Here is a 14,326-nt window from a genome sequence, read left to right on the forward strand (position 1 = left end):
TGCTGCAATTTATTCACCTATAGATTCTATCGAATATAAAAACTACAAAAGTTTCTCTCCGAATATATAGAAACTAAAAGTTTCATTGGATGCAAACATAAGCAACCTTATGGGCAACTCGTAGTAAAGGTGGAGTACGCTCCAGATTACTTTCCTTAGTATTTTCCATACTAAGACTTTGGCTCTCTATTTCAGTAATACATGATTGTTTATTTATTTTCAGTTACAATCTAGAAATTATTGAACAAAGAATAATAATAATAATAATAAAAAACTAAACCATACTATACTGACATCGGAGGTCGCTGTATCTCTCAGATACAATTTACTGTCATATATCACAAACCTCTACATAACATGTGTTAAACCAAACTGACAGCAAAAAACAATGCGGAATATCACTCGTATCATATGAATGCACAGCTACTCATGACCTCCAAGCTATACACTGAATTGTGTAAGAATATTTATATTAAACATTTTACACGTATCTGTCAGATAAGCTCCGAGTTATGGAGGCTTAAAGGCGTGTTAATCAAAACTCTTCCCGCGTATATCAAGGGTTTGCCGCAATTAATTTTGCTGCATTAAGCAAGGAATATCTGTACAAGAGTTGGATTTGTTAGTCAGGTTTGACATTGTTTCCCTCTTTACCAACATTCCATTATCTGACACTATTAATTTACTGTATGATTATTATCCTCCTGATATTGCAAAGGTTTTTGAATTTGTTGTACAATCAGGATATTTCAGCTGGAAAAACAACATCTATAGACAAGTCGAAGGTACTGCCATGGGTAGCCCTCTGTCTCCACCTTTGGTAAACTATTTTTTGAACCATCTGGAAGATACCTTGTTCTCATCCATTCATTCCCAATCCTCTCATTGGTTTTGTTATGTTAAGGATGTCTTTGCTGTTTGGTCTCATTCTGAAAATGAACTTGCCACTTTCCTACAACAGATCAATAACCTTCACCCATGCATTCAGTTCACCATGAAAAAAGAAAAGGCTGGTAGTTGACCATTCTTGGACATGCTTCTTACATGCACAACCTCTGGTAATTTATCAACCAGTGTTTATCAAAAACCTACCTACCTTTACTGGCAGATGCATTCATCAGAAGTCTGCTCATCACACCTCTCAAAAAATCGATGTTATCAAGTCTTTAATTAATAGAGCACAGAAGGTGTGCTCCTCTCCCTCAAACTTAAAACAAGAACTTCTCACTATCAAAACATGAATGGAATTTAATGATTACAAATCTAATCAAATCCAGAGGATAATTGGCTCCTATGTTCCAACACCTCAGGATTCTTCAACAGACCGCAGGGTTCCAATCCCTTATATTTCTGGCATCGCTGAACCGATTGGTAGAATTTTGAAGACATATCATCTCATTTCCACTTATTTTCTTATCAACAAAATTTCTCATATGTTGCCATCTACAAAAGATAAGCTGTCATCTTTAGATGGTGTTTACCAGATACCTTGTGAATGTAATCTAACATTGGACAAACAGCCATTCTGTGGAAAAAAGAATTAATGAACATCATGAAATAATACATGAAACCTCAAAAGTCTGGTCTGGCACACTAAACAGTATTGACACTAAACACAGTATCTATTGGGATGAAGCTTGTCTTCTCCATTGAAGCAGGTTGAAATATGAATGCCTTTTCTAAGAAAGTTGCGAAGCCCTTTTACATCGGCCAAATCTGAATCGGAACAGTTGTTTTTCTTTCCCAAAAGTTTGGGAGATTCTTATCTTATGTAACCATCAAAAATAGTTTTTAATAATATTATTTATTAATATTCATTTCTAGCACGTGGCAACAGTTTTTAATTGGTAAACCGCCGACTGCTGTACGTACCCTATATTCCCGTTCCTTTGATTTGCTCGTTTCTACACATTGATGATGATGTACTGTTATTTTCAGTAAGAAACATCCGTACTTTCATTTCATTAAAGTTAATTACTGCAGTTATCATGTAATTTATTGTTTATAATCATGCCACAGATACCTTTAAAGATTTTCGTATCTTAGTTATAAGTGATTGTTTTCACTTTCACATCCAACCAAGTAGATATTTGCATGTTATTTGAGGCCACTTTAAATAAGTTAGACAGAGAATTAACAACATTTAACTAATCTATACTTTGCTTTAATGTAATGGGGTCATCAGGGGCACATCCCAGTACATGAACACAAATGTTAAGCTTATGATAAATCATAAGCTTAACATTTAACAAATCACAAAGTACTTATAACATGCCAACAGTTATGAAATGGGCATGTAATTATTTTTATTATTCATGTTGAGGAGAGCATTCCTAAGGATTTCATTTGATTCCTGAAATTAAAATCTAACACATCATGCAGGATGATGAGACTGAATTCAGTAGGTATATAAACTGAAAGATGTAGTACCTTAGATGAAAACAGCTCAGAACAGTTTAAAATGGAAGCATCAACTGACAGTTGATTCGTTACAATTCGAAACACTAATAAAAGGCAAATATATGGACACTATGAAGCACTTATCTTTTAAGTTAAGGCTGTTCTGGTGCTGGGGGTTGTATTCTCATAAGCTCTTGGGTGAGTTTTCAAAACTCAAAATTTCTGTATTTCTTTGGCTATGAAATAAGGATGAATCATTAATATGACCTATTTCTATTGATTTTTTTATATTTTAATTTTGCTATTGTCTCATGTTAAGAATGTTCTACATGCTCATACCTCATTATAGATTTGAAAATTTCAGGTGTATTTTTTTTATTATTATTTTTAAAACCTGACACTTGATTATGATCTATTTCTTATACTTTGAATATTTATTCTGGTAAAAAGGCATATATTATATTTAAAAAAAAAAAAATTAGATTTTGCTAATATACATTGAGTGGCTAAAATAGAGCCATCTCAGCCAGATGGGATCCCAGGTATTGATGCCACATAACTAAGGTACCAGCTATATTCAGCTGGTGGTTCACTTCTGGAAGGACAGTATCTACATTTGGGTGTCTATATTATAAGCAAAGGATGCTGCCTAACAAAAGCGATCATCTGTCTATGATGGAGGTGTCAAAGGAATATCAGCATTGGATACCAGTGGATTGGAGAAGGAATGCATGGATAGATGAAGCATTTGTTTTTGTTATGTGTATGGAAAGACAAGTATGTAATAATAACACAAACCATGGCCTCTCATGCTTGGTTAGGACAGTGTAACCCAGTTGTGCTAGAGTGATGGTCTAAGGCATGTTTTTCTGGTAATCCTTAGGCTGTTTGATACCAGTGGAGAAAGGGTTAAATGGTGCAGCCCACTTGAATCATCACCACCAAGTAACACTTATTCAGCTGATCATTAATAGGATATCTCATCTAGGAATACTTCCAGGAGCATAAGTAATTTCACCTTAGTGGATTGATTGCAATCTGTTGTCAGATCTACATTTCAGCATCTTTGGAATATGGTGGAATGTGATGTTCATGACCGGGACTCCCTTTAACAAATCTGAAACTTCAGCAATACATCTTTGTCCTAGATAGGATGCCTGTGAAGTATTCCCAAAACCCCATGGAGGTGATGTCCCAAAATATCCATTCAGAAACCTGCTGTTAGGTTAGTATTTCTAATAAACTAGCCACTGAGTGTATATTGGATTTTTCTTCTTCAGTTTAATAATTTTTAATTAAAATCTGATTTCCATTATTTTATACTTTTTAGTGTCGTAAATTTAAAAGCAGCGATCTTATTCGAGATAAAGCAGACTACTTGTATAATAAATTTAAAGCATATTTTGTCACTGGTGATGGAGAGACTTCTTTACCTGTAAGTACCTTTTTTAAATTAGTAAATCATATAGTCATTAAGGAGAACAATGTAATTTAGTTAAAATTTGAGGTACTATTTGTATCAAGAGTTGTATTTCATTATTCATTTCCACTGTTAACATTCTTCACCATATACAGTAAAACCTATTGAGTTTAACACTGATATATCACATTTTCCTGCCAGATGAATAGTTTCACGTGGATTTCAGTTTTTTTTTTTTTTTCTTCTTATACAGCAGAGTCTTCATAGCTGTCAGTTTTGACTATACCCTTTAGTTGGAAAGACTTGTATTCTAATCCCATCAAGGATATGAAGATACTTTATCAGGGCTTTTCAACTAAAGGCGAATTAGCTAGTCTCACACTGGGGTGGCAGGGTGTTTTCTCCTCCTGGAAACGAGTTTTTCATCCTGCAAGATAAGCAAATTGGCCAGAACACATGCAATTAATTGTCATGATATTCTAAGATAGGATTAATGATTAACTATCTTGGGTTCAGCTGTCAGAGCTTTAATTAGGTTTAAAAAGCATTCTTCTTCTTTAGCTAGTTGACCCTCTAAGGTTCTTAGCTGCATGCACCAGCTTCTTCCATTCCTTTCTGTCTCGAGCTTTTTCATTCCAGTTATGAATTCCCATCTCATCTAAGTCTTTTTGGACATTATTCTCCCAATGCATCTGTGATTTACCCCTGCGTCGCTTTCCATAAGGCTTCATCTTGAATACTTAAAAAAATATTAGCCAAATTAATTGATTGTGACAGGCTGTCAAGCCTAACATGCAAAGGGAAATAGGATATAACTACGGTATGTACAGGATATTATTATAATACTGTCTTATTAAGCTTAAGTACTTGTAAACTTCTTGTCAACAATTTTCTTCCAAAATAATAACTGCTTTGTTATTTGCCATAACACTAGTATTGTAAGATCTTACATTTCATTCATCCTGAAAACTAAACTGTTTCAGTCCACTTAAATCTTGGTCATCCTCTGGCTCTTCTCTCTGCCATCCTAGTATCAAAGACTTGTTTGTGCAACCTTTCTTCTCTTACTGTTTAAGTGACCATACCATCTAAGATTAGTTCTGCTCACACATTCTTGAATGCTAATGTCAATGTCCTTTCTAATATCTTCATTTTTAATATGATTCTGCTAATACCTTGCTATAAGTTCACTAACATATTTTTTTTCAAAAGTCTACTAGTATTGTAAGATCTTACATTTCATTCATCCTGAAAACTAAACTGTTTCAGTCCACTTAAATCTTGGTCATCCTCTGGCTCTTCATTCTGCCATCCTAGTATCAAAGACTTGTTTGTGCAACCTTTCTTCTCTTACTGTTTAAGTGACCATACCATCTAAGATTAGTTCTGCTCACACATTCTTGAATGCTAATGTCAATGTCCTTTCTAATATCTTCATTTTTAATATGATTCTGCTAATACCTTGCTATAAGTTCACTAACATATTTTTTTTCAAAAGTCTATCTGCTGTCTTCTTTGATTAACTGCTTTATTTCTAATTCAAATCTCAGATAGTTAAGTTTGAACACTCTTATGTACTGCTAGTTTAGTATTTTAGCTAATTTCTTGTAATTCCATATAAATTTCCTTAGTTGACTCCACCATACCACTTTGCTTGTTTCTGTCTGTTTTCTTAGTTAATTTACCTTCTTCACTAAAAATTATGCCTACATATCTGAAATAATTTATTGTTCTATAGGATTGAGAATATAGACCATGTTTTTCTTTTTTATTGCTGATTTTCATAGCAGATTTATTACAGCAGTTATTCAGTTAAGTAATCCTGAATTTTGTATTGGATTTAATTAAGAGTATAATGTGTGAAGTAAAGAATCACATTGAATATCTCATTCCTTCATAGATGATGAATAACAATGGAGATAGCATGCAAGCTATACAGTGCTTCGTATAATATCTCCTTTGCACTGCCTATATCATCTTGAACAGTTTTTTTTCTTGGATATTTATCATATTTTTCAGATGTACAAAATTTATAGCTATCCTTGTTATATTCCCATAATTTTTCTACTATTTTTCATAAAGAAAGAATCTGATGCTGACAACCTTTATTTGACATGAACTTGCTTATTCCTTAGGTTTTTCTTGTACAGTTTCTCTTAGCCTTTTCTCAGTTATGCTTGAATGTCATCTGGGACATTCTGTAGGGACATTCCTCTCTAATTCTCACATTCAATTTTCTCTTTTAGGTAATATTATTGAGTGTTAAAATGGAAAGAAAACAATGCCAGAATTAGCAGAATTTCCCTATTGAAGTGTTCCAGATAAGATTTATGCAAGCATACTTAAGAGGCAAAGGAAAATTGTAAAACTGAAATTTAGAGAACAAGCATGGTTCAGAGACAAATAGGGACTGTCAGTAGACAAATTAGGAAATCCTGGATATATAACCAGGATCTTTATTTTAGTTTTTGCATATCTGGAAAATCATGACAAATCGACAGATGGAAACTGACTGCAGTGACTTTGTGCAATTCTTCAATCTATCAGTCAGCTGATAGAATTGAAGAATGCTGAAGGTTCATATTAGCAATAATAAAAGAGGGAAAACTCGTCTGGAAAAACTTGATTTTTAATTATAAAATTTTCTCCTGTGTTTCATTCATCAGATATCTTAAGTACAGAAATGGAACAACAAATTATACAAATAACAGAAAGATTATAAAAAAGCACCACCACAGTAACTCCAGGAAGGTAACACAACACTAATTCTATGAAAAAATAAGATTTCTTTGATGCTTTGAGACTATTCTACTTATCAGCCTTTCTCTTTTAATCTTATTGGTAGTCAGATGTAGGCTTAATTAATCTCATTGACAATGTTTCATTTTACGATGATGATTTAAAGAAAAAGCTTAAGGCCTTTCATGCACATCCTCCAAAATTATAGTCTGCCTAAGATTTACAACTGGTGTTCCATTAAAACCCATGGCAGATTGCTTTGGTTGTCCTGCTTATAAGTTATCAAAATATTTGTCTAATTAACTTTCTTCCTCCACAGGCAAATCTTTGACTTTTATTAAGAATGCTTTAGACTTCAAAAACAAAATTTGTGATTTCATTTGAGCACTGCTGATGTTATGATTAGCTTAGATATTGGTCGCTATTTGCCAACATTCCTTTGTCAGATATCATTGAATTCCAGCAATTTCCATCTGATAATGTCAAACTTTTTTACTTTGTGATTCATTCCAGCTGTTCTACCTTTCAAAACAAACTGTACTCACAGACTAAAGGGAAAGCAATGGAAAGTCCCCTTTCTCAAACTCTTGATAACTAATTTATGGAATACTTTAAACATTGTCTCCTTGACATTACTTCTCCAAGACCTATTTTTACAGATATGGTGATGTTTTTGCAGTTTGGAATGGTTCTTCTTTTTACAATAGTTTGTATCGAAAATAAATGCTGTCCACTTTAGTAAACGTAAACGGATAGTTTGATTTTAAATCACATGCAAAGTGAGGGTGTCTGCTATCTTGATTATTCATAATCTGTATGGATCTAAACTCAGCTCTCATTCCTTTGTGACATTCCTTTTTTAATATCTTCTATGAAGATATTAAAAAAAAGTAATCTGACATAATTAGATTGTATCTTTAGAAATTTTTGATTTAATTCAGTGACTACTGTAACAATTTGTTATGAAAATTGAGGAACATGGAAAATATTTAAGTGCACTCTGAATGGTGGACCTATAGAAAGTCTGATTTGCAAAACAATTTTAGTGAAGGTAGCAAATTACTTATTCTGTTATCATTTTCATGTTCCAAACAGTACATAATGAAGAACTAGTTAAATAAATTTATGTGGAATAAGAGAGATACTAGCCAATATTCCAAACTAGTAGTATAACAAGGCAGTGTTTACTCTCCTTTTAGGTTATGAATTTGATCACTGAAATAAAACACTTGATCCAAGACTAGCATGGAAATGAAAATTCTGAAGGAAATTGGCAAATGGTGGTGAACAGATTTCTTTAATGCACAGTCATATTAAAAGGAAGATATTAAAAAGGAATGTGATATAATTAGTATTGTAGATTGTGTGAGCAGTATCAAGCTATGGTAGTGTGGTTACTTAATAGAATGTTAAGATGAAAATTCTCAAAGATCAATAATTAGGTGGATTGAAGCAATTAACGGTGCCTTTTAACTCTGTGATGTGAGATCTGATAGTATTTGGAGACCTGAAAAAATGCTATACCAGCATATTTAGCAAAATGCAAATGGTGATTTTTCACTCTTTTCATATTATACCCACACAAGAAATGTTGCAAAAAGTGTAGCACATTCTTTCACCTGAGAGGAACAGATTAAAGGGAAAGAAAGAATTAAGTTAAGGGGATAGTAAATCCCTCATTATTTTAAAGCCAGATGCGAAACTCGGAGATCGAAATCTAAGAGTTTCATGCCGAAGAACTATCAGCGAGTTCAAGCGTAAGTCAACACCTGGGTAGTACAACACTAGGGCAAAGATGGAGCAGGCTCCATCACTATCCTTAATATTTTCTCATAATGTAAAACGCAGCTCCTGAGAGATGTATTACTGTTTTACATTATGATGGAAGTCACTACCCAGACCGGTTTCAACCTTTAGTGAGGTCTCATCAGTGAGTAGGTAGACCTGGAATACCAAGGTTTAAGTGAACCGAACTTACATATACCCCTACTAACGAATTGCCAGACCGGTGTACCCATATATTATTATTACTACATACCTATATACTATATATCTACATATATCTTTACATGTCTGTAAAGAGCCTCTTGCTCTTTATCATGGAAAGAAAGAATCTTAATACATTTCTTGACAGTCTTTAGGTAGAGTGAAGAAGGAAGAAAACTTTGTTTAATAAGTTTGAAATCAGACAGTAAATGGATGTTGAACAAATGTCATTAAATCTCAGAAGAAAGTGGAGGAATGATGATCAGTTAAGCATAACATTGTCCAAAAAATGCTTATAAAAAAGACGTGAGACAGAAACAGAATGTCTGTGAGAGAAATTATAATTTAATCAGATTTTTTTGCTCTTGATAGCAAACATTATTTGGGAGGTTTTGCTACATACAACTTTATGAGAACTGTTACAAAAGTTGTTTAGATTTGGGATTTATCTACTGTTGGTTGTTGTGTAGATGAGAAAGTATATTTAGTTTTGTGAAGATAGTAGGGGTTATTGCTGAGACATGCTTCTCAGGAAAGGCTGAAGATATATGTGCCAGCCCAAGAGCAGAAATCTGATTGTATTTGAAGACCTGGATATTATCAAAAGTAAGAAGAGACGATCCTTCTTGCAAGGGGGCGGGTGGAAAGGCTGTTTTGAAACACTGAAGTTCACAAAGTTATTTTCATGCTATAGAAGAACAACAAGGATAACTGAACTAAAGCATTACTTATGGAAGATTTTGATACTTGGAATGATTATGCACTACATAGTTTATACGATGAAATATGCTGTGATCAGCTATGGATAAGATTTTTTGGTTGGTGAAAGAAGGGCATTTATAAGCAGCAGGAAGAGAGTGGGTGAGAGTATAGGACCTTAGAATACCCAGGCATTGCTAATACAATCTGAGGAGAGGAAGTCATCTGCCATAACATGTAGGGAATGCCAAGAGAAGGAAGCTGGTAACCCATTTTAAAAGGGTAGGATGCAAACTGCAAGATTTTGGGAAATGGGCCTCTTTGCCAGAGCTCAACAAATGTCCTAGAAATATCAAGTTGCCACATGAGTTGCTCCAAATCTTAGAGGTCTGTAGTGATGACTAAGAGATTGGCTTTATGTGGATTGAAGTGGCAAATCGTTGGTTAGCAGTTATGGGCTCTAGTTGTTGAAGAAATTACTTTTGATGACCTTCACTATTTGGTGGGAACTAAAGGTTGATGGCTCACTTTTATCACCTTTTTTTTGGATTGGATTAAACAGTTCTTGTTTTCATGCCACATGATGCCAAGCAAGTAGGAAAGATTGAAAAGATGATATAGATTAATTCTGGAGCACATTTTAACACATGGGGGAAAATACCATTAGGGACTATTTGACGTTCAGGCTATTCAGAATTCTTCTGATTTCATTCTGATGAAGACTAGAAGTAGCATGTAGCATGCTTTTACATTTGTGGGAGATAATTACCGTTGTTATCTATGCAGGAGCTGGAGAATGCTGCCAAGATGACTGTCGTAAGTTTGGGTTATCTTGCAGTCAGGATGATGAAATATGAAAGAGCAGAAATTGTACCCACTGTCATGGCAAGAGACAAGAAGACTTTGCATCTATTTGAACAGGAGTTTTTTCAAATGCAGTATGTTTTCTGCATTTGGCCTTTTCAAAATCATGGTTAAAAATTTTTTTTCCCTTCTTTCTTTCTTTTTTCTTTTTTTCCCCAGCATTTGTGAGGCATCGTGTATACAGAGTGTCCTGTTGTTGTTTTTTTTATTAGCAGCTTGCGATGTGCTTATTTTTTTCCCTTTAATTGCTTTGGCACACGTATTGGAGAGCCGTGGCTTGGATAAGGTTAGGGGATTTTTTTCCTCACTATACCCCAAAGAGTAGAGTGATGATAAATGATCTTCTTTATTTCCCTTAGAAATATTTTTGTTTAGTCAGAACAAGTACTTGTTCAAAAGAATGGAAACACAAGTTTCCATTCTCCTGATCCAGATCATGAAATAAAGTCATAAAAATGATCTCTTTTGGCACTTTTGTTAATGCAAAAGGAGACTTGGTAATTGCTGGATGAAGCGTCTTCCATAATAAAGGATGATTGAATACAGTTAGTTAGGTGTACCTAACTAAATGATGCACCTTTTCTTATTCAGCTCTCCAGAACATGCAGATATCACTTCCAAGAGAAGTGATATCTGCATGTTCAGGAGAGCTGAATAAGAATAGGTGCATCATGCTGTACAGATGGTGAAGATTATCTAGTGTTCTGTTGGATGGATTAGACGTTGCTGGTCATTGCAAACATTAATGAACTGATTCTGTCTTATTGGTGAAGGGAAGATTTAGCTTTGGACATCGGAATCTTTGAGGAAGCCAACTTTAGTATTTTAGGTATTTGGACTACAGAAAAATCATGATTATAAAAAATAATTGCAGATCAGAGTGGAATTATTAGAATTTGGTGAATAAAAGAGGCAGCAGATGATGGAAATTTTGGAAATTTCCAAAAGCTAGAGCAGATTATTAAGAGGCATTTCTACCAGATTTGGCTTTTTCTGATGTGAGATGTCAGATCTGATGAATGCAAATGTACCAGCCTTGAGTGATGGAAGGAACTGTTTCAAGTAAAGTTCGAGCAGTTGTGGTGGATATAGTTGTCAGTTCACTAGTTGAGGTTCCACAAGGAATAACAGGTTAAATTTGGATAACTGTCTTCTGGTGGGGCGTTTTGTTTTTATTAATTTTTAATGCCATGCTTGTTTAACACATTCACTGCCATTTGTTTATGACAGAATGACCTTGCTGCATTGCCTACACATTCACACAATTCGACCACCCAAGGCAAACTGAGTTATGCAGTGTAGAAGCACATGAGTCTTACAATGCATAGAAGCGGGTGTAACACATGCAAATACTGGTTTGACAGTTTAAAGCTTCACTAAATGTGTTAAGTAGATGTTTTAACGTTTTTATTTATTTTTTTTTTTTTTAGGGGAAGGGATATTTTTTATGATTTGTCAAAAACTGTATTTTACTATGTTGTCCTTTCATTGTTGATGCAGAGAAAGAGTTAAATAAAGAGTAAATAGTGGCAAAAAGACCTTCAATTTACCTCACTTAACACTGCTGTATTTTGAAAGTCAAAAGCAAAATATTTGCATAATAGCTTTCCTTTCTCACAAATGAAATGCACTATAATAAACTGAAAAAGTCTCAACCTGAGACCTGTAGAAACAACACTATTTTAAGCTCACTATTACAAACAGGGAAAACTCAAAACCTTCATGATAGCAAACTGAATTTCATAGGGATTATGCTAGAAGAAACTGATCAGACTAGGGATCTTGAAGTGTTAGTAGATAGAAAGTTGAAGTTCAAGGGCCACATAGCAAAGATTGCAAATACAACTCAAAAGATAATTGCAATGTTGAGACGAACTTTGACATATAAGGATGTCATTTTGCCTCTTTATAAGGTCTTGATAAGACCTCACTTGGACTACTATGCACAGGTCTGGTCTCTGGTGCAAAGGAGAATGTTAAAAATGATATCAGGATTGTGGAATAATGATTATGAAGACAGAATTTGTAGACTGCAGATACTAGCAGTCTAAAACAGGAGAAAAGAGGGATGATATGATTGAGACTTGCAAACTTCTGAAAGGGTCATACAGGATTTCAGTTGATGGAATTTTTCATTTTATGGAGGGTGAAACGACAAGAGGACATCCTTGGAAGCTGAGAATGAATACCACTAAGAAGTGGAGTGAGATCTAGTTTTTTTTTCTCATAGAGTGGTGTGCAACTGGAATGGATCGCCATTGGATGTTGTGTGTTTAAGCAGTGTGAATGAATTCAAGAACAAGTGTGATAGCTGGTGTGTGTGTGTGTGTAGCATGTGGCCTCCCTTGATGAGTCCCCTGACTCCCTGGAGGTCTCTCTTAATAATAATGATATATATTATTCCCCTTTTTTATGTACATGGGTTTGCATTGTAGCAGTTTGTCACGTTATCATCATCAAATTCCTGACATGCATCCTTGGGATGTACAGGATATTATGATGGTACTGCGTGAACAGTTTAGTTTGTTACTTGTCAGCACTCCAGTATTGTTGTATTTAGCCTTTCAGTCTTCTGAAGCACTTCTTACTGAATCAGCCCACCTAGATAAGGCAGATGATGGTTTGCATGTATTCAGAATTAAGCATTGTGAAGAATGTGGAGGGTAATCAGTGTTAGGAGGGCACAGGTGAATGTGGGTACAGGCATCCTAGAGGTGAGTGAGTAGTGAGAGGGTGAATGTGATTCCTCAGGTACTTGTGGATAATCAGCACAAGTTGTGAGGGAGGTTGTGTGATATCCCTTCATCACATTAAATAGAACGAGAGAAGGAAGGTTGGCAAAACAAACGTTCTTTTCTAGGATGGCAGGAAAAAGGCGAACTAACCAATGCCAAAATGAATGCATTAGTTTATGTACACTAATGCATTGTTCATTTTGGCATTGGTTAGTTCGCCTTTTTCCTGCCATCCTAGAAAAGAACGTTTGTTTTGCCAACCTTCCTTCTCTCGTTCTATTTAATTGACCACACTACCTGATATTAACTCTGCTGACACATTCCTGAATGATAAGAATATCAGGTTCTTTACTAATATCCTCATTTTTAATATGGGACTACCATTGATTCCATCTTTTCACTCTCATAATCTTTCTCAGGACTTATATCTGTGGTCTCTAGTCTTTGGTTAAGTGTTTTATTTCTAACCCAGCTCTCAGATACATAAGTTAAAATTGATTTGAATACTGTCTGGTATACAGCTAGTTTAGTGTTTTGACTAAATTCTCTCTTATTCTGTAAATTTATTCAGTTGGCTTCTTACTGCACCAGCTTTGCTAATGCTGTTGTCTATTTCTATATTAATTTGCCTTCTTCATTCAGGATGCAGTTGGTGTTTTCAATGTTTCCGCATTATTTTCATTGTCTTTGACTTTTTATTGCTGATTTTCATATCAAGTTTATTACAGCAGTTTAGTCAAGAAATCCTGCAGACTTGTACTAGATTTATTTAGGAGTATAACATCAGCTGTATAAAGTAATGATCTGAGATTAACATCTCCAATTTTGGTATCACATTTAATACCACTTTCCTTCAAATTGTGATCCATCTAAATGATGAATAACAGTGCAGATAATGTCTATCCTTGTCTCATACCTGATTTATCATCAAACCATCTTCCTGTACCTCCTTCAATTGATATTGCTGATTACATCTCAAATTGAGATTATGTATTGCTCAATGTAATGCCCCATTTACATCATATAACTGTAGCGTTTTGAACAGCTTTACTCTTGGCATATGCTTTTTTTTTTTTAGATCTACAAATCTTAAATACAGATCATTGTTATATTCCCAAGATTTCTCATCTATGTGTCTTGAAGTAAATATCTGATCCTGGCAACCTCTTTTTGACCTGAATCCTTTTTCTTCAACAAGCTTACCTTCCACAATTTTTGTTAGATGTTTCTCAAGTTTACTTGCATAAACCTTACCAAGAACACTCAGTAGAGAAATATCTCTGTAATTCTCACATTCATCTACTCCTGCTGCCTTTCCTAGTTTTTAATAGATTTGTCTATTTCAAGTATCAATATGTATTCCCAAATCTATTCTTGTCGAGTGCATTCTACCAACTGTACTATCATTGCATGCTTCATTTAGCAACCTTTCAGAATAATTGCTCCATACATCTAGAATATCTATCTTCAGTTCAGTTTTCAT

At 34.5% G+C, this 14,326-nt stretch overlaps 1 protein-coding gene across 6 annotated transcripts in view; it reads left to right on the forward strand.

The window, feature by feature from the left end:
* Positions 1-14,326, forward strand: part of LOC150102804 (uncharacterized) — a 271,397-nt gene that overhangs the window by 182,658 nt on the left and 74,413 nt on the right. For all 6 annotated transcript variants that reach the window (XM_090399129.1, XM_090399128.1, XM_090399130.1 and 3 more), the window contains one exon: positions 3,731-3,835. In XM_090399129.1, the coding sequence (XP_090255255.1) occupies positions 3,731-3,835 (105 nt within the window). The remainder of the gene's footprint in view (positions 1-3,730; positions 3,836-14,326) is intronic.

The sequence above is a fragment of the Typopeltis vanoorti genome, chromosome 10 (assembly GCF_054136105.1).
Source record: "Typopeltis vanoorti isolate ZY-2024b chromosome 10, IOZ_Tvanoo_1.0, whole genome shotgun sequence".
Classification (NCBI taxonomy): Eukaryota; Metazoa; Arthropoda; class Arachnida; order Uropygi; family Thelyphonidae; genus Typopeltis; species Typopeltis vanoorti.